At 46.2% G+C, this 18,628-nt stretch overlaps 2 protein-coding genes across 3 annotated transcripts in view; both read left to right on the top strand.

Annotated features, from left to right (window-relative positions):
* Nucleotides 1-18,628, top strand: part of LOC142586050 (uncharacterized) — a 79,668-nt gene that overhangs the window by 11,636 nt on the left and 49,404 nt on the right. The gene's annotated exons all lie outside the window — the stretch shown is intronic.
* LOC142586407 (uncharacterized) lies at nucleotides 13,060-14,109 on the top strand. The gene has a single exon (XM_075697652.1). It carries the CDS (start codon nucleotides 13,060-13,062, stop codon nucleotides 14,107-14,109), a length of 1,050 nt encoding a protein of 349 aa, XP_075553767.1.

The following is an 18,628-nucleotide window of genomic DNA, read 5'->3' as shown; positions in this document are numbered from 1 at the left end:
TGAACGTTAAATTCTTCGCTGGTTTGTAGTGGGCTTCGAATTTTTCAATGAGCTTGTCGAGGTCTTGCTTTTCGTCCTCATTTGCGAATTTGAAGGTATAGAACACCCGCCTTGCTTCTTCACCAACTGTCACAAGAAATGGTGCTGCCTGAACTTCTTTAGGCTGCTTCCTTAGTCCGGTCGCCGTAGAAAATAGAGTAAACTCACTTTTCGAGATGATCCAGTTCTGGTAAGCGTCACCCGTACTTTCCAGTGGCTTCGGCGGTGGTAGAACCGTCGACGCCATACTTCTTTCTCTGGAGTGTACTAGGGGTGCAGCTGGACGAGGGGGCGGGGACGAACAGCGATGAACGCGGCTTGCGAAACACGTCGCCGCCCCACTTCTGACACCATGTGAACGGTCGGGAGGCAGGGTACAAAGTGTGTTTATTATCAGACAAGGGGCTGCATATATAGGGACAGATACAAATATGAGCATGCGCACTTCGTACCGTAAGGGCATGTGTTAACATGACAGTGCGCATACTTACAATACTGACTACATTTTTCCTGGATTTTTCCAAGGCATTTGATGCGGTCCCACATAATTTACTAATGCTTAAGCTTAGCAAACTTAATATTGATCCTAACGTCTTATCTTGGATTAGAGACTTCCGGACTAGCAAAACACAGTATGTAACAGCTAATGATTGCTCATCTCCTTCCTCTGCTGTAACATCGGGAGTGCCGCAAGGATCGGGGCTGGGTCCATTGCGTTTTCTCGTTTATATTAACGACTTCCCTGACTGCATTACTTCTTCCTTTATTAAGCTCCTCGCTGACGACTGTGTACTTTACCATAAAATTACTAATCCAGCTGATGCAAGCAAACTTCAAAACGATCTGAATAATGTGTCACTCTGGTGCAGTAAATGGCTAATGCAACTTAATATAACCAAGTGTAAAAGCTATGCAAATTTCCCACCGTTCAAAATGCATTGACACGCGCCTATACTTTCCTAATAGTAATCAGCTAACACCTGTTCACTCGTACAAGTATCTCGGTCTTCATATCACAAATAACCTCTCATGGCACACCCACATTGAGCACGTCTGTAATAGTGCTAACCACATGCTTGGATACCTGCGTCGTAATTTTTCATCTGAGCCTTCATCCCTTAAAGCAATTCTTTACCGAACATTGGTACAATCAAAGCTCGAATACGCATGCGCCATATGGGATACCGCTCAAACCACTTTAACACTTGCCCTCGAATCAATCCAAAACCGTGCAGCTAGATTAATTTTATCAAATTACTCGCGTCATTCCAGCGTTACAGCAATGAAAAATACCCTAACCTTACCCGATCTTTCATCCCGTAGAAAATACGCTCGCCTTTCGCTATTTCATAAAAGTTCTCACTTTAACCCTGTATCAAAAGAGCAGCTTCTCACACAGGCGTTTTATGTTTCATCTCGATCAGACCGTTGCGTTAAAGTAGGTGTGCCGTCATGTAAGACTAATCTTTACAGTGATTCTTTCATTCCTTGAACAAGCACGGAATGGAACCATCTTCCCACTGCCATCGCCGCCATCACATACACTGCTAACTTCAAGAACGCCATTCAACATGCCTTTGCTTAAATCCAATGTTCTTTGCACAAATTGTTTGTTATGTTTACCCCACTCCTTTCTGTAGTGCCTCCGGGCCCTGAAAATAAATAAATAAATAAGTAAATACTGCTAACCTCTCACTAATGCTGTAGAATTCGTCAATGTTGCCCAGTATGTCCTTGTGCTTCTTATCTCGGAGACCTCTATAGCAGAGGACATGGCCGTTAGTCAGCACTGCATGAGCCTCTCCAGTTCTAATCTCACTAAGTCCGATGATATCCCAAACAATGTCTGATAGTCCCTCAAAGAGTTCTGCTAAGCTAGCCTCACTCGACGGAGTTCGGGTGTTAATTGCTGACAGCAGGGGCGTAGCCAGTGGGGGGGGGGGGGGGAGGAGCTTATGGGGCTTCAGCCTCCCCAGGAATGGAATGGGGACGGGATCTAGGATTCTGTGAATCTGTGATTGCGCAACATGTTTATTTGCCTTGTTTGACGCATTATATACAGTGACTTTTTCTTAGATACGTAAGATTTATTGGAGACTTATACGTATATTTAGGCATATTGTTACCCACCGTGGTTGCTGAGTGGCTATGGTATTGGGCTGCTGAGCACGAGTTCGCGAGATCAAATCCCGGCCACAGCGGCCGCATTTCGACGGGGCGAAATGCGAAAACACCCGTGTACTTAGATTTAGGTGAACGTTAAAGAACCCTAGGTGGTCAAAATTTCCAGAGTCCTCCACTACGGCGTGCCTCATAATCCGAAAGTGGTTTTGGCACGTAAAACTTTGTTTGCACTGACACTTTTGTTGCCCTTTATCAAGCTGTATCTTCGCATTTGTATATACCATTGTATCTTCGCTTTTATAATGTACGAGGGAGAGTCAAATGAAAATGAACCTACCCACCCCCCGCAGTACTGTTTCGATTCATCATCTGCGAGGCTTGCGCGTAGCAGAGAGGCATCTCTCATTTACAAAAGTGACATGCAGGTGTGAGGATAAAGGTTCTTTAATGCTCTCATACACTGGGTTGAGCACGGTTGCGTGACATAAATGACACTCTAAAAGTTGAACAGCGTGCTGCCGTGAAGTTTTTGACAGCTGAAGGTATTTCCCAAAAAGAAATTAGTCGCCGTATGGCTGCCGTGTACGTTGAACATTGCATTTCATTGGCCACTGTGAAGTGTTGGAGCAAACGGTTCAAAGAAGGACGTGAAAGTAGCAAAGACGACCCAAGACTGGGCCAAACCATCGTTCAATCACCCCCAACAAAATTGCAAAGGTTGATGAGCTGATCAGACAGGAACGGAGGATAAGCATCGATGAACTTGCAGAGTGTGTGAACGTCAGTCACGGTTCGGTTCACGCCATAATTCATGAAGATCTCGATTATCGGCTCTTTTGTGCGCAATGAATGCCCAAGATTTTGAACCACCGCCAGAAGACCCAGAATTTCGGCACCGCTTTAACTCATCTAATCCGGTATCACAATGAGGGTGACGACTTCTTGTCTGCCATTGTGATCGGGGACGAACCATGGTGCCACTACTACGAGCCTGACACACGGCGGCAAATCTTACGGTGGAAACATTCAAATTCACCACGCCCAACGAAAGCAAAGACCGTCATTTCCACCGGAAAGGTGTTGTTGACCTTTTTTTTTTCGATCGTCAGGAGCCATTACTGATAGAATTTGCTGAATCTTGAGAGGCTATCAATCGTTTCCGGTATTGTGAATCGCCGGAGCGGCTGCGTGTCGCAATCAGGAAAAAACGACGTGGTAAATTGAGTAATAGAGTCATCTTGCACCACGACAATGCCCGTCGCTACGTCGCCGATGTGATTAACACAAAACTGGCAAACTTCAAGTGGGAAACGCTGAAACATCCGCCATGCATCTCAGACCTGTCGCCTTGCGACTTACACATTTTGGGGCAACCGAAAAAAACAGCTCAAGGGAACTAGATTCGTGTGGGACGATGACGTGAAAGAGTCAGTTGCAAACTTTTTGTAGCAGCAGCCCAAGGAGTTTTATGAGACGGGAATCATGCGACTCGTTAGTCAATGGGACAAACGCCTAAATGTTCATGGCGACTACTTTTAAATAAAGTACCCCGTTTGTCATATATTCGCATTGGCTCACTTTTATTTGACTCGACCTCGTACATCTTGCAGAACTGCTTTTTATACGTGCTCTCTGTTGCAACTATAACCTCGGTGCAATTACTCACGATACACGACCGGTGAAAGCTGCTTCTGCGTAATACATTGGAACAAATGACAGCGTCGTTGAGATTTTTCACTGGTCGTTGCATATGTACAAGAATGTAAACACGGTTCTTGAATGACAAAGTTTCATTAACATATTTGTCCTCAACTTGTTAATTTCATGGCCTTTACATTTTTCATATCAATGACATGCACTGCTTTGCTAGATTCGAGCTGATATAGTTCAAAAGGTTGTGTGATGTTTTCTATACTTATTAAATAGACAAAAACATGGAAGCATTGATATCAGTAATTTAGGGCAAAATATTTGGCACATACGAGTATATTCCTTTATGAAAAAATACACATTTTACTTGTTTTGACAGTGCGTAGCGTTGAAGAATTCGTTTGCAGCATTTTTGACATTGGCAATGCAAATATTGTTCATTTATTTGATACCTCGGGAAATTGTTTAGGAGGAAGCTTTAGCTCGGGCCCAAATCCAACGCGGCCTATTCAAATACATGTAAAACGCAGAAACGTTTTTCTAAGATAACCCCTGGATCGCTTTTAATAAAATTTGTTGCATTAACATAGCAAGTTAAATTATGGTGTCTCTTGGAAGCAGAATTTCGATTTAGGGCCTGAATTTTGTTTAAAATATTTAGATAAATTCGGAAGTTCGAAAAAAATAGAAGCACAACGTTTACAATCTAATAGCTCTGCACCAAGAAGAGATATCGCGGTTCTGTAAACAGCATCTATTATAATAGTCAAAGCGGACAAATGTGGTATGTCAATTTGTATCTTACGTGAATTGGTTACGTTGTGTACAAGGGTTCTGCAAAAGCCGTATTTCCATAATACTAAATTTTTTTGAGATTCATGTGGAACACATCAGTTTTTTCCGCTGTAGATGTACTAATAGAGCCCACTCACAGAATTATGATATCATTTTTCATTGTTGAGCTAGAGTTCTAAGCTTGATAGTTTCGTGTAATGAAAATGTGCGATTTTCGCCAATGTTTAATGAAGAATTGACCATGTAAATGGAAAATTCGAAACCAGCAGTCAATAGAATGTAAGTTTTTCTTTTAAATGCAACAAACCTCGTAAAATTTGGTGCAGCGGTTGCTGAGAAAAACTAATTCCCCTTCTAATGTATTTAGATAGGAGCACCGAAGCTAAAGCTTTCTCTTAAGAGGAAGCTTTACCTCGGGCCCAACTCCGACGCGGCCTATTCAAATACATGTAAAACGCAAAAACGTTTTTATGAGATAACCCCTGGACCGATTTTAATGAAATTTGTTGCATTTGAAAGAAAAAGTTAAATTCTAGTGACTGTTGGAAGAAAAATTTCGATTTAGGGCTTGAATTTTTTTAAACGATTTTCAAATATTTTACCGTTTGGAAAAAATGGAAGCACGAAGTTTACAAATTCATAGCCCTGCATCAAGAACTGCTATCGCGGTTCTGTAAACGGCATCCATTAGATCATTCAAAGCGGACAAATTCAATATGTCATTTTACATTTTACGTGAATTTTTTACGTTGTTTACAAGGGTTTTGAAAAAGTTGTATTTCCCTAATATTAAATTTTTTATATTCATGTGTAACACATGAATTTTGTTCGCTTGAGATGTGCTATTTGATGCAATTCACAGAATTGTATTATCATTTTTCGCTGTTGAGTTACAGAGTCCTAAACTTGATAGTTTCGTTATTGAAAATTCTCGACTTTTGCCAATTTTTAATAAAAAATTGATGACCTAATTCAATAATTCGAAACCAACAGTCACTATACTTGAAGGTTTTCTTTTAAATGCAACAAATCTCCTCAAATTTGGTGCAGTGGTTGCTGAGAAAAACGAATTCTCTTTTCACATGTATTTAGATAGGAGCACCCGAGCTAAAGCTTCCTCTTAAGAGGAAGCTTTGCGTATTTTTTATTAAGTATACGCAAAAAGTCGAAAATTTTGAAAGAACGAAACTATCAAGTTTACAACTATGTACCTCAACAACGAAAAATGATAATACGATTCTGTGATTTGAATCTAATAGTACATCTAAAGCGGACAAAATTGATATGTTACACATGAATATAAAAAAAATTTAGTAATATGGAAATACAGCTTTTGCAGAACCCTTGCAACCAACGTAACAAATTCACGTAAGATGTAAAATGACATATAGGATTTGTCCGCTTTAAATCATCTAATGGATGCCGTTTACAGAACCGCAATATCTGTTCTCGATTCAGAGCTATGAATTTGTAAACTTCGTGCTTCTATTTTTTTTAAACTGTCGAACATTTGAATATCGTTTTACCAAAATTCAGGGCCGAAATCGAAATTCCGCTTCCAACAGTCACTAGAATTTAACTTTCCCTCTTAAATGCAACAAATTTCATTAAAATCGGTCCAGGTGTTTTCTCAGAAAAACGTTCTTGCGTTTACATGTATTTGAATAGGCCGCGTCGAAATTGGGCCCGAACTAAAGCTTCCTAGCTCGGGTGCTCCTATCTAAATACATGTAACTGGATAATTCGCTTTTCTCGGCAACCGCTGCACCAAATTTGGTGAGCTTTGTTGTATCTAAAGGAAAAACTTAAAATCTAGTGACTGTTGGTTTCGAATTTTTATTTAAGTGCTCCATTTTTTATTAAAAATTGGCAAAAATCGAAAATTTTCCAAAGAAACAAAATTATCAAGTTTACAGCTCTGTAACTCAACAACGAAAAATGATAATACAATTCTGTGATTTGCATCTAATAGCACATCTAAAGCGGACAAAATTGATATGTTACACACGAATATAAAATATTATTAATATGTAATTACAACTTTGCAGAATCCTCGCAAACAACGTAACTAATTCACGTAATATGTAAAGTGACATATCGAATTAGTCCCCTTTGAATGGTCTAATGGATGCCGTTTACAGAACCGAGACATCTGTTTTTTATGCAAAGCTATGAATCTGTAAACTTCGTGCTTCTATTTTTTTGAAACTTCCGAATTTTTGAAAATCTGTTAAAAAATATTCAAGCCCTAAATCGAAATTCCGCTTCCAACAGTCACTAGAATTTAACTTCCTCTTTCAAATGCAGCCCATTTTATTATAATCGGTCGAGGGGTTATCTCATAAAAACGTTTTTGCCTTTTACATGTATTTGAATAGGCGGCGTCGGAGTAGGGCCCGAGCTAAAGCTACCTCTAAGGAGGAGGCCGAGTTGCAACGTGAGCCCCCCTCCCCCCCCCCCCCCCCCCGAACAAAATTTCTGGCTACGCCACTGGTTGACAGGGTCAGTTTATGTGCGACGGTAAATGCGTGTTGATCAAGCATAAGGTTAAAAACATGTAAGCAAAAGTTCGAAAGTATCACACTTCTGCTATTAGCTAGGTTTCCCAATGTCCCAAGGAGACTGTGCGTTTCAGATATTTTTGTACTTTGAAGGAATAGCCAGCATTTTAAGTGCAATGTGTCGAGCAGTTTTAATGTTTTGGGGTCATTTAAAGCGATAAGAATAACTATTCAACCTTTATCCTTCTTTTTCTTTTTACTTTTTCGTGCGGGATACGGAAAACTCTCAATGGTATTAAGGTCGGTTTAACGAATATTTTTGAATGATGAACTTCTAGAAAATCCCCGGCGGTTGTTTTTCGCATTCTATGCAAAAACCTTTCAGGTAAACCGATTTCATGATAGCGAATATTTCAGTTGAACGAACTTGATTAGGGCTCACTTTTGAGATCAGCAGTTCAACGAAGTTTTGCGCTCTGCAGCGCTGACGTAGACGATGCCCGCCGCCCTCAAGTCGCCCCTCCAGCTCGCTACCTGTGCTGAATTACCCGATCTGGAAATTGTTTCCAGCGTTCTTCCCGAAGAAGAAAAATGCGACGAGGAATATATGCAGTGTCAGCGGCAGATTCAAACCCTGTAATTCTAGCCGAGGCTGTAGGATGCCTTGGACTTTGTGTCTCAGCAACAAGCTGTGCCAGAGGAAATGCACAAGGCACAGATTCTCTGCACAGCTTTGTCACTTCTTGCGCTTTAAGAGCACCAGTGCAAATGAAAATTATATATTTTTTCAAAATAATATAGGCAGCAACGTAACTGTTACGCACTTCGTATATATTGATGTACATAACTCCGTAAATAGTATTTCTCACTTTTGACTCGATGTCTGCTGTGCCCAATGGTGTTGCATGTTCTAGTGAATATTCCGTTCAGTGAACTCAAGTGAGACTTCACTGTGCATTAGTTTCGCCTGGTGTCTTCACTGAACTAAAGTAGGGCATCTCGTTATGTTCGGACAAGTTAGGACACGCTAATGGGTGATGCTCAGGTGAGGTTCAAAATAGATGGGTAATTGGGGCTTTTGCTATAAATTAAGTATGCAAGCACTTTGGAGTGTTGATGAGCGTGTCTAACGAGCAGGGAAGAATTGAGCCCGCTGCCCTGGCAGAACTATAAAAATCACCAAGACAAAATTTAGCAAAAATTAGTGGTACCCTATGAAAACTCTCTGTACGAAGGTAAATGCGATTGAATCAACTACAGCCTTCCCAAAAAAATTATTATTCAATGTTAGACCGTGTCGTATGGCCGCTATCAGCTATGCTACCCAATGTCTCGACATAGCTATAGGTCACTACAGGTTTATATATTGTGGAAAATGGATGGGGGACATGGTAACTGCAATGTGAGACCAAATTTTTACGTTTCTGTTCTTCTTAACGGCGTTGCAAATAATTACTAAGCCGTCGTTTTTCTTTCCTTATTTTCAAGCGTCATAACACGTTCCGACTTGGTTTCAGCGATGTCCTCGTTGAACTAAACAAAGTATTTTGTTTATATTTGTCGAAAATAAAGGGCGTGTTATGAGCAATGTGTAGGTAAACTTCAAGTACGGATGACTAATTCACGGGATTCATTATAGATATGCATATCAGAGCCTAAGTTTAGTTACAAGTTTATTTACTGAGGTGTCTGGAATAATGAGAATTAATTAGAAATCACTGATTACCGCACACCAAAGCACAGAACCGTAGACTTTAGAGGCGCGCCACGTTAGCACGACTTTGGCGAAATTCCAGGAAGCCCGGAAGTAGGAGGAGGAAGTAATGACGTCACTAATGACGTCAAACAGAAGAAGGTGACATGATATTTAATTGGCTAATTAATGGAAAACAGTTGTCTGGCATAGACTGAACATCCGCCTAGCAGAGTGGATGTGACGTCATTCCCTCCTGCTTCGCTTCTCCTCTCCCGGCGTCTCCTGCTCGCTCGCTCACAACACCTGCGCGCGCGCGCGCTCGTTACATGCAGTAACGTGAGAGGGCGTGTATGCTGCGCTTCGTGCATCGCTCGCTAGTTGGCTATGCCCACCCGGTGGCGCGCGCTGCGCTTCCTCCTTAAAGGGACACTAAAGCGAAACAATCGCTCAAACATTCTATCGAATCCATGCTGAAAGAGTTGCTGTCTGGTCGGAACAAGTTGGCAGCGGACGTGACTGCGCTCAGGGAGCAACAGAATAAGGTGGAAAACGTTGTAGCTGATTGGGGAGCCAGATTCATTGAATTAGAAAAACGAGCCTCGCGTGTAGATGACGTTGAGCGTACAGTGAAATCACTGCAGGCAAAGTTGACTGATCTGGAGGATAGGAGCAGGAGATCCAATCTGGTCGTCTTTGGCATTCCGGAGGATACCAGCGAAACTGAGCCTATTCTTAAAAATAAAGTTCTTGATGAGGTGTTCTCTGCAAAGCTTGCTGTTCCTTGCAAATCCGTCGGCCGAATTCATCGTCTTGGTAGCAAAGGTAACAAGAGACCAGTCATCATTTACTTCCAGGATTTTACCGAAAAACAGCTTGTCTTAAAAAATGCGTACAAATTAAAGGGTAGTCGAATATCGATTCAAAACGATTACTCGCGCAGCACACTAAGAAAACGTAAACTCTTGTGGGATAGTGCTAAAATTGAAAGAGAACAAGGCAAGAAAGTTCGCTTAATTAACGATAAGATGCGTGTTAACAATGAGCTTTTCGCATGGGATGACAGTAAGAACTTGAGGATCAAAATTGACGGCCATGTAAATACTTCGAAAAAAATTGGAGGACGCTTAAGCTTCGCCTTCAAGAGTGGAACGCGACAGCGTTCCCGTCGACCCGCCAAGGGGTGTAAGACAATGGGCTACGGCGCAGCGACTACGCGCCCCGCATCGGACGCGGTGAGCGTCGAGCAACGCAGCGTTCGGCGCGACAACGAAATGTGCGCCTGAGCAAGCGACGCACGCCTGAGCCTTAGAAACAGCTCGTTTCTAAGGCAACACCGCGTTCACTAGAGGCGCTTTTGTACCGCTTTGAAGCATCGAACTCGTGGTTCAGTGGTAACGTCTCCGTCTCGCACTCCGGAGACCCTGGTTCGATTCCCACCCAGCCCATCTTGGAAGTTGCTTTTTATTTATGAAGTGGAGATCAACTTCCGGTTCGGATGCGAGCGCACGTCTTTTCCTGGCGCTCCGTTTCTTTTCGACAGTTACGCGTGCTGTTCGCGTCTCACCATCTTCTGTCGCACATCCTCTTCATCGGTGTCGCTTCGGCCACACGTCGAGACAAGCCTCGGAAAGGTGCGTTGCTTTCTGGCCGTTTTACGGCCGCTTTTACGCGCCAGCGGGCGGCCTTGCTAAGCCTAATGCATGGCCACGACTGCGTTGATGACCGAGCCCGGGTCATCGCAGCTACCTCCATCTGACGACCATGAACAACGCCAGGGACAATCAGCTTTGATGACGCCTGCCCAAGACTGGGGCCAGGAAGCGGCTACGCCACGTCCCGAAGGCGTTCCGGAAGCGTCTACCACAGAACGCTCTGCTGGGATGCATGAAGAACGCTGTGGGCATGCTACCGCTGACCAACAACATAGACGCGAACGCCAAAGACGAAAGAACAATAGGGAACCGAACGAACGCAGCCGCAGCCGCCACCGTCGTGATAGAGACCGCTCTGCAAGTCTGTCAACGACGGCCAGTGCGGTATCGAAACGAACGCGGCACGACTCTTTCACGTCATCGACCTACGAAGACGCGTCCGCCCCTTCCAGTGACGAAGACGACATGCAAACACAAGCACCACCGACATCCTCAAGCCTACAGTCTGATGTGACAACGCCACGTCAAGCAGAGACTGCATTGCACGCGTCTCAAGAACTGTTTTCTTACGCAAACTCAACTGAGAAGCTAGAGACAATTCGAGACGCCGGAGCTCTCTCCCAGGACGCGTTTGAATATTACGGTGCCGAAGGAGTGTGGAAAGTGCAACGCCGTAAGCACAACCAAACGCGGCCCGAGAAGGAAACACCGCCAGAAACTTTTGTGCTAGTCGTGAAACCAAGGGTAAACGTGGCGCTCACGACTGTACCAGGCAAGGACCTCCACCGCAACTTCGTGATGGCCACACCCGCTGCCGTCAACACCAAGCCTTTGACGTACACGTTGCAACCAGCATCTAACACCATAAGATTGCTCGTTCACGACAAGAGGCAAGCAGACGGGCTTCTCAAACTTTCACACCTAGACGTGAACCACGGACAGATACCAGTACAAGTGTATCAGGCACCCGGACGAGACATGTGTCGAGGTGTTATATACAACGTTGACTGCAATGAAACAAAGGCTGAACTCCGGGCAGCCTTGACCTGTGAGCACCGACGTATCCTTGACGCGCGCCCAATGGGAAAGCGTGGGGCATGTCTGCTGACTTTTGAGGGACGCCACCCTCCTAACAGAGTCGTGTATTACGGCCGCATCACCCGAGTTTCAATTTACGAACCTAAAAGCATCGTGTGTAATCGTTGTCATCGCTTTGGTCACAAGAAGGATGTCTGCCCGCACGAAGCGGTATGTCCTACATGCGGCAAGACACACGAAGGTAGTACTACTGGCAATGAATGCAAACAGACGACGCCCAGATGCCGCAACTGTGAAGAAGAAGGTCACACGGCGACTGACCCGAAGTGTCCAGCTAAACTGAAGTCCGACGCGAAAATTGCTAAGAAACTCCGCTCAAGGCCCCGCTCTCGTCGTAGAAGGCACGGCGCACACCGATCGAGAAGCCGCACTAGAACTGTCCCGTGCCATGACGTCAAATTGACGCAGCAGCTACGTGAAAGTGAAAACATCTCACCGCAGCCACGTACCATTAAGGAAGCAGTGAACGAGATTGTTTCAAAGAACTGCATACAACCAACAACGGGAGGAAACGGCTGCAACCTCAACTACGCAGCAGCGCTCAAGCGAACTCAACCAAGTCGAGACAAACCGGCGAACTCTTTACCTTATACCACACCTATGCTGCCTTCACCATCGCAGCTGGTTGATACATCGAAAGACAATGTAGAAGCTGAGATTGCGGAACTCGCACGACAGAACGTCGAACTGCGGCGGAAACTAGAAGAGAACGAAAAAAGGCATGCAGCACTGCTCGAAAGTGTTCGTGCCAAGCGACAGCAGCAGCCATGCAATCCGCAGGAGCTCACTAAAACGCAAGAAACAACCTCTACTACCACACCGCAGACAGACCTGGCTCTGCTGGTACAACAACTTTTGCACCCTCTCCTCCAAGCGCAGGAAAAGCACTTCCAACGACAATATGGCTTGCTCCAACAGCTCTTCGCCTCGCGTCAATAGCCACCCGGCTTCGCGTACAGCCCTCGACAGTCCCACTCCACACGTTTTACAGTGGAACTGCCGAGGGCTCGGCACTTGTGCGACAGAACTGAACCTCTTGTTTGACTGTGTCGGACGCCCCCTTGCGCTTTTACTTCAAGAAACTAATGGCACAGATCGGACACTACGACAGTTCAATGGTTATTACCAACCGTCAATAGAGCATAGAAACAGGAAACGACACCGAAACCCGCAGCACAATGGTATCGCCAGTGCAGCCGAAGAATTTGTAATACGGGGACAAGCGGCTGTCTTTGTCCGCACAGACATTCCGCAAACGCAGATTGACACTTCTCAGTACTCGACTGCCGTGCAGGAGGTGGTGGCTGTCCGTTGCAAGATTGCAAAGCGAAATGCAGTGCTAGTATCGGTATACATGCGCCCTGAAGTTAGCTCCCGTACACGCGGTTCATTCACGTGGATTCACGCTTTGCGGAGACGTTACCCAAATGACGACTTCCTGATAGGCGGCGATTTCAACGCCAAGCATCCGCAGTGGGGCTATGACTATCACACGCCCCGCGGAATGGCGCTCGCAGATGCCACGGAGTCAGCTGACTTAGTGCTCGCAAATGACACCGACTACCCCACCCGCGCCGCCCTGCATAGTGGACAACGTAACACGACCCCAGACCTGACGTTATCCACAGCAGCCTACGTGAAAGACTGGCGATGCGATCCGGACGCCTGGGGTAGCGACCACTATCCACTGTGGATTACTTTGAACGTGGGACGAAAGCGTGCGGCCGGGCGCACTGTGCGCACGATCAGATGGGATGCCTACAGGAGAGCATTTGCGGAGCAACCCAAGACTTCATCCGTACGGGAGCGGGCGTCACGCGCCCTGCGCAAGGCCACTACTGAGACTGAGGTGAGAGCTGATGCTCCGGCGCCGGACATACATATGCTAAACCTTTGGGATGCGCGCAAGCGAGCACAGTTGACCTACGAAGCCAATGGCCGACGACATCGCGACCGCGTGCGACTTCGACGTCGCACTGCCATCGCTAGAAGATACGCCAAGCGCCTGTATCGGGAACGTTGGAGCCAGCACTGCTCCTCATTCAACGAAAGAACTGGCCTCCACAAGGTGTGGCACACGTTCAAGGCTATGACAGGTCAGCGTAAAACACGCAGCGCTATTTCAAACGTCTTGCTCAAAACTAGCCAGTCAGTCAGCCAACTCCAAGATGATGCCGCCAACACGTTTTTTCCCCAACCGGCGACGCCCCCGAACGTCGACATTTACCGGAAAACGCCGCCAGTGACCGATGAGGGCATCCAGGCTCCATTCTCACTCTTCGAGCTCGAACAGGCACTTTCTTCCATCAACGCGCGCAGCGCGCCAGGCTATGATGGCGTGACGTGGGCGGCTCTGAGAAATCTGGAAGAATACGCAAAAAAGCAACTTCTCGAGGAGATTAACGAAGTGTGGATCAACGGTGAAATCCCAGCAGGATGGAAGCATTCGATAGTCACACCCATACCGAAACCAAACAGCCAGATGTACTGTCGAACATGCGCCCTGTATCTCTCACACTTACTACGTGTAAGCTGGCGGAGCGAATGGCCTTGACACGCATATCTCACTTTCTAGAAACAGAGGGTCGCTTTCATCCAGCCCAGACAGGGTTTAGACCAAACCTTGGCACTCATGACAGCCTCCTACTTGTGAGGGAAGGTGTACTGCGTCGAAAGACAGTCGGTCGCGCAAAGCGACACCCGAGCGTCCTGGTGGCGGTGGACCTCCGTAAAGCTTTTGACACTGTGACGCATGAGGCAATCATCGAGGCAGCTGAGAGGCACGGAATCACGGGCCGCCCCCTCAACTTTGTGCGTTCCTTCCTTCAAGATCGCACTTTTTCCATACGGGTCGACGGAGACGTCGGGAAGGTTTACCCAAACATAGTGGGAGTCCCACAAGGCTCCATACTATCACCCCTCCTCTTCAATTTGACTATGATAGGCCTGGCTGAGCGACTGGAGGCTATTTCCGAACTGGGCTTCACAATTTACGCAGATGACATCACGTTATGGACTGCATCACGACCAATTGATGAGCAGCAGGAGACCCTGCAGGCGGCACTTGACGTTATTGACGACTACCTGCCACAAACTGGCATGCGGCCATCTCCAGAGAAGACAACCTATGTGGTGATCCGAGGTTCAACGCAGGACGAAGCAGCCCTCACGCTCACTCTCGCAGGCAAAACGCTGCAGCGAGCAGAAAAATCAGTGCGCGTTCTCGGGATACCTATTGACCGCACAGGCACAGCGGATGCGTGGCTCGCAGACCCTCGTCGGACATGGCACAACACTCTGCACCTCATAAAACGAATCTGTTTCCGCATGGGCGGTGCTGGTACCGACGTATGCCGAAAGCTTGTTAGTGCTTTGCTGACATCCCGAGCGATATACGGAGCGCGCTGTTATGACCTGCTTGCTCGGCACTGGACACAGCTAGAGGTACTCCACAGATCAGCTCTCCGTGTTATCTCAGGGCTCCCAAAACACACACGTGTCGAGGAGCTACATCGCTATGCGAAGTTGCCTACCCTCCGTGCAACCATCGAAGCATCGAAGGCAGGACACAAGGAACGCCTGAAGCACACCAGACAAGGCAGGACTCTACTGGCCTACATGGGAAAGGATATATCAACTTTGCCACAACTGCCATCCGACATCTCACCGTGGGATGACATTGCTGTCGTCGACACTACACCAACGCCCCGAAACATGGGTGCCCAACATGCGCACCGCCGGGCAGCATTCGCTGCGCGTCATGTGCAGACATTGGCAGACGCACCGCCAAGCCATGAACAAGTGTACACTGACGCAGCTTTCGACCCACGCACCAACGAGGGAGCAGTCGCCTACCACGTAGTGGGTTCTTGTGAGACACACTCTACCTTTACAACTGCTGATGCTGACGACCCAACGGAACTTGAACTCCGCGCAATAGCCTGGGCATTAGATAGAGTTTCAAGCACCACGCAAGCAAAACACATCAATATATACACCGACTCTCAGTATGCGCTGCATGCCTGCAAGTCGCGCCACACATCATCATCGGAAGTACTCCTCGTCAAGCAGGCCTTCAGGCGCGCGGAAGCCCACGGGGTCACTGCAACACTTCATTGGATCCCTGGTCACCAGGGCATCGAGGGAAATGAGAGAGCCCACGAGGCGGCGCGCGCCCTTCTTTCCAACCGCGTCGTCTCCCGGGATCCTTCAGAAGCCCTTACAACCAGCACAGGCAACACGACAAATGGAGCCCCGTATGACCCCGACAGAGCTCTGAGAGCAGCAGCCAACCGACGCAAGAGGGAACTCCGTGCGAGTGTGCCCTCAGACCCAGACCCACTTCCAGCGGGCCTTCCCAGGTCGGGACAGGTGCTGTTGCATAGGCTCCGTTCCGGCTTCGTCCTCACACCGGATGTGCTGGAACGGTGGCGACAGTACCGGCCACGCCGGGAAAGACGCCCTCCATCTCCGTCTCCCAACTCCCTTCCATCGCAGGAACCCGGCCATCCCACAGCCTCCGCGGACCAAGAAGCGCTCCATACGCCACACAGGTGCCCTGACTGCGACATGGCTACGCGGCCATCCGCAGCCCATCTGTTTTGGGAGTGCCAGCGACACGCTCAACAGCGGGACCACCACCTGAGGGCGGTGCGAGTGTCGTCCTACGAGGAGTGGATTAGACCGGCAACTGGATCGATGGATTCTGACAGGGCCATTCTGGACTCGCTCTTGGCTTTCGCCAAGGACGCGCAGCTCCTAGGACGGCTCTGAATACGCCTCCCCCCTCCTCTTCCTATTCCCCATTATAGGCCTTCGCGCCATCCTTTAATAAATACATTTTGTCATCATCATCATTTATGAAGTGCCTGCCGTGATTTATCGCTCACGGCCAACGCCGCGGACGCCGACACCGACGCCGACGACACCGGCTTTTCTGCGACACGAGCTCCTTAACGCTATCGCGTTAAAATGACTGACTTGCCTCCGCTTACACTTCCCCTGGCGCTAAAGAACTGAGAATTTTAAGCATTAACGCCCGCAGTGTCGTTAATAAATCGGTAAGCCTTGAGGCAACTATCATGGGTTACAATCCCCATGTGGTTGTTATAACAGAAACGTGGTTGCATGACAATATTGAAGATGCTGTTGTGTTTCCCCCATCTTATCGAGCATATCGCCGTGACAGATGTACTAGAGGGGGCGGGGTGGCGGTTTTGGTAAAAGAAACTATATCCGCTACTCTGTTATGTCAGGCCGGTAACTTGGAATCTGTTACAATAAAGCTTACTTGGTGGGATAAATCATGCTTGCTATTTGCAGTTTATCGAGCACCTGACTCGCCCCCAGAATTCTTTCGTGATCTTTTTGCACACATGGTTTCATTCACAAGCGATAAAACACTACTTATAGGTGACTTTAACCTACCAGATATTGATTGGCAGAACGAGTTTCTCTGCACCGGGATTAATTCACACTTAGGTTACTTGCATGACATCATTCTGTCTCACAATCTACAACAGGTTGTGAGACAGCCAACGCGCACCTATGGCACGTCAGCAACCATACTTGACCTCGTTTTTGTAAGTCGTTCATTAGAAAACTTTTTTGTCTCGATTGAGCCTGGAATTTCTGATCATAGTCTGGTATATTTTTCTTGTTCTTTGGAAGTGCTTAACACTAAAAAAATTAAAACAACCACTGTTAAAGATTTTTCTCGTGCCAGAGACGAAAGTGTCTTGGATTATCTTGAAGAATGCCTTGATAACTTTCACACTAACAATGTTACTGTGCTTTGGGATAAATTTAAAGAAATTATCACTCACTGCTTTAGCAACTTTATTCCTAATGAAACTAGAAAAACTTCCAAGACTACTGCCTGGATAACGAGAAACATCTTGCACCTTAAAGGAAAAGTTTAGCGCTTGAGACGACGATGTGCCTCACGTGTTTCAATTCACGAAATCCAAGATAAACTCAACCAAGAAGTACGGAAAGCTAAGCGCTGGTATTTTCACCATACATTGCCAAATTTTATTCAAACCGCACCCCAAAAATTTTGGGCTCTTTTAAGCGCAAAAACCAAACCAATTGACCAAATTGTTTACGAGGGCCATGTCATTGTCGAAAAACAACGTATCGCGGAGCACTTCAATAATTATTTTCAGAGTGTTTTTTCAAATTTCGATGGTGTTATAAACCTTAACCGCATGTCAGGTAACTCGACCTCTGATATTGTTTCGCAACCTGGTGTTGTGTCGACGCTGCTGAACCTCAAAACTAAATCATCTCCAGGACCAGACAACATACCGAACGCGTTTTTGCGCAGATATGCTGAAGCGTTAGCCCCTTTTCTTGTTGTTATCTTCCGTTCCTCGTTATCTTCGGCTAATCTTCCTACAGACTGGCTAACTGCACGTGTCGTTCCCATACCGAAAAAAAGTGACAAAACCCGAGTAACTAGTTATCGTCCAATATCATTAACGTCACCATGTTGCAAGTCAATCGAACATATTATAGCTAATGAAATAACCAAATTCCTAAGTGACAACAACGTACTGTCCCCACATCAGCATGGTTTCCGGAAGGGTTTCTCTACTGTAACACAATTAACCACAATTATTCACAACTTTGCAAGTGCTCTTGACAAGTCAAGCCAAATTGACGTAATATTTTTAGACTTTAAGAAAGCGTTTGACCTTGTTCCTCACAATAAACTTATAGAAAAACTACAGTCGATAGACCTTCCAGCCTATATTATTAACTGGGTGGCGGCTTATCTTTCTAATCGCAAGCAGTTTGTTTCAATTGATAATTACTCTTCTAACGAACTTTCAGTAACCTCTGGAGTACCTTAAGGTAGCGTGCTAGGACCATTACTATTTCTAATATACATAAACGACATCACTAACGAAATTTCTCATCCTGTTCAAGTTAGACTATTTGCTGACGATTGTGTGTTGTTTAACGAGGTTACTTGCCACGAAGATCAATTAATGCTTAACTCGGACCTTCAAAACATTCTTTCCTGGTGCAGTCGGTGGGGCATGGAATTGAATAGAGAAAAGACTGTT

Source organism: Dermacentor variabilis, chromosome 6 (assembly GCF_050947875.1).
Source record: "Dermacentor variabilis isolate Ectoservices chromosome 6, ASM5094787v1, whole genome shotgun sequence".
In the NCBI taxonomy this organism is placed as follows: domain Eukaryota; kingdom Metazoa; phylum Arthropoda; class Arachnida; order Ixodida; family Ixodidae; genus Dermacentor; species Dermacentor variabilis.
Note: the sequence above shows the minus strand (reverse complement) of the source record. Positions and strands in the feature narration are given on the sequence as shown.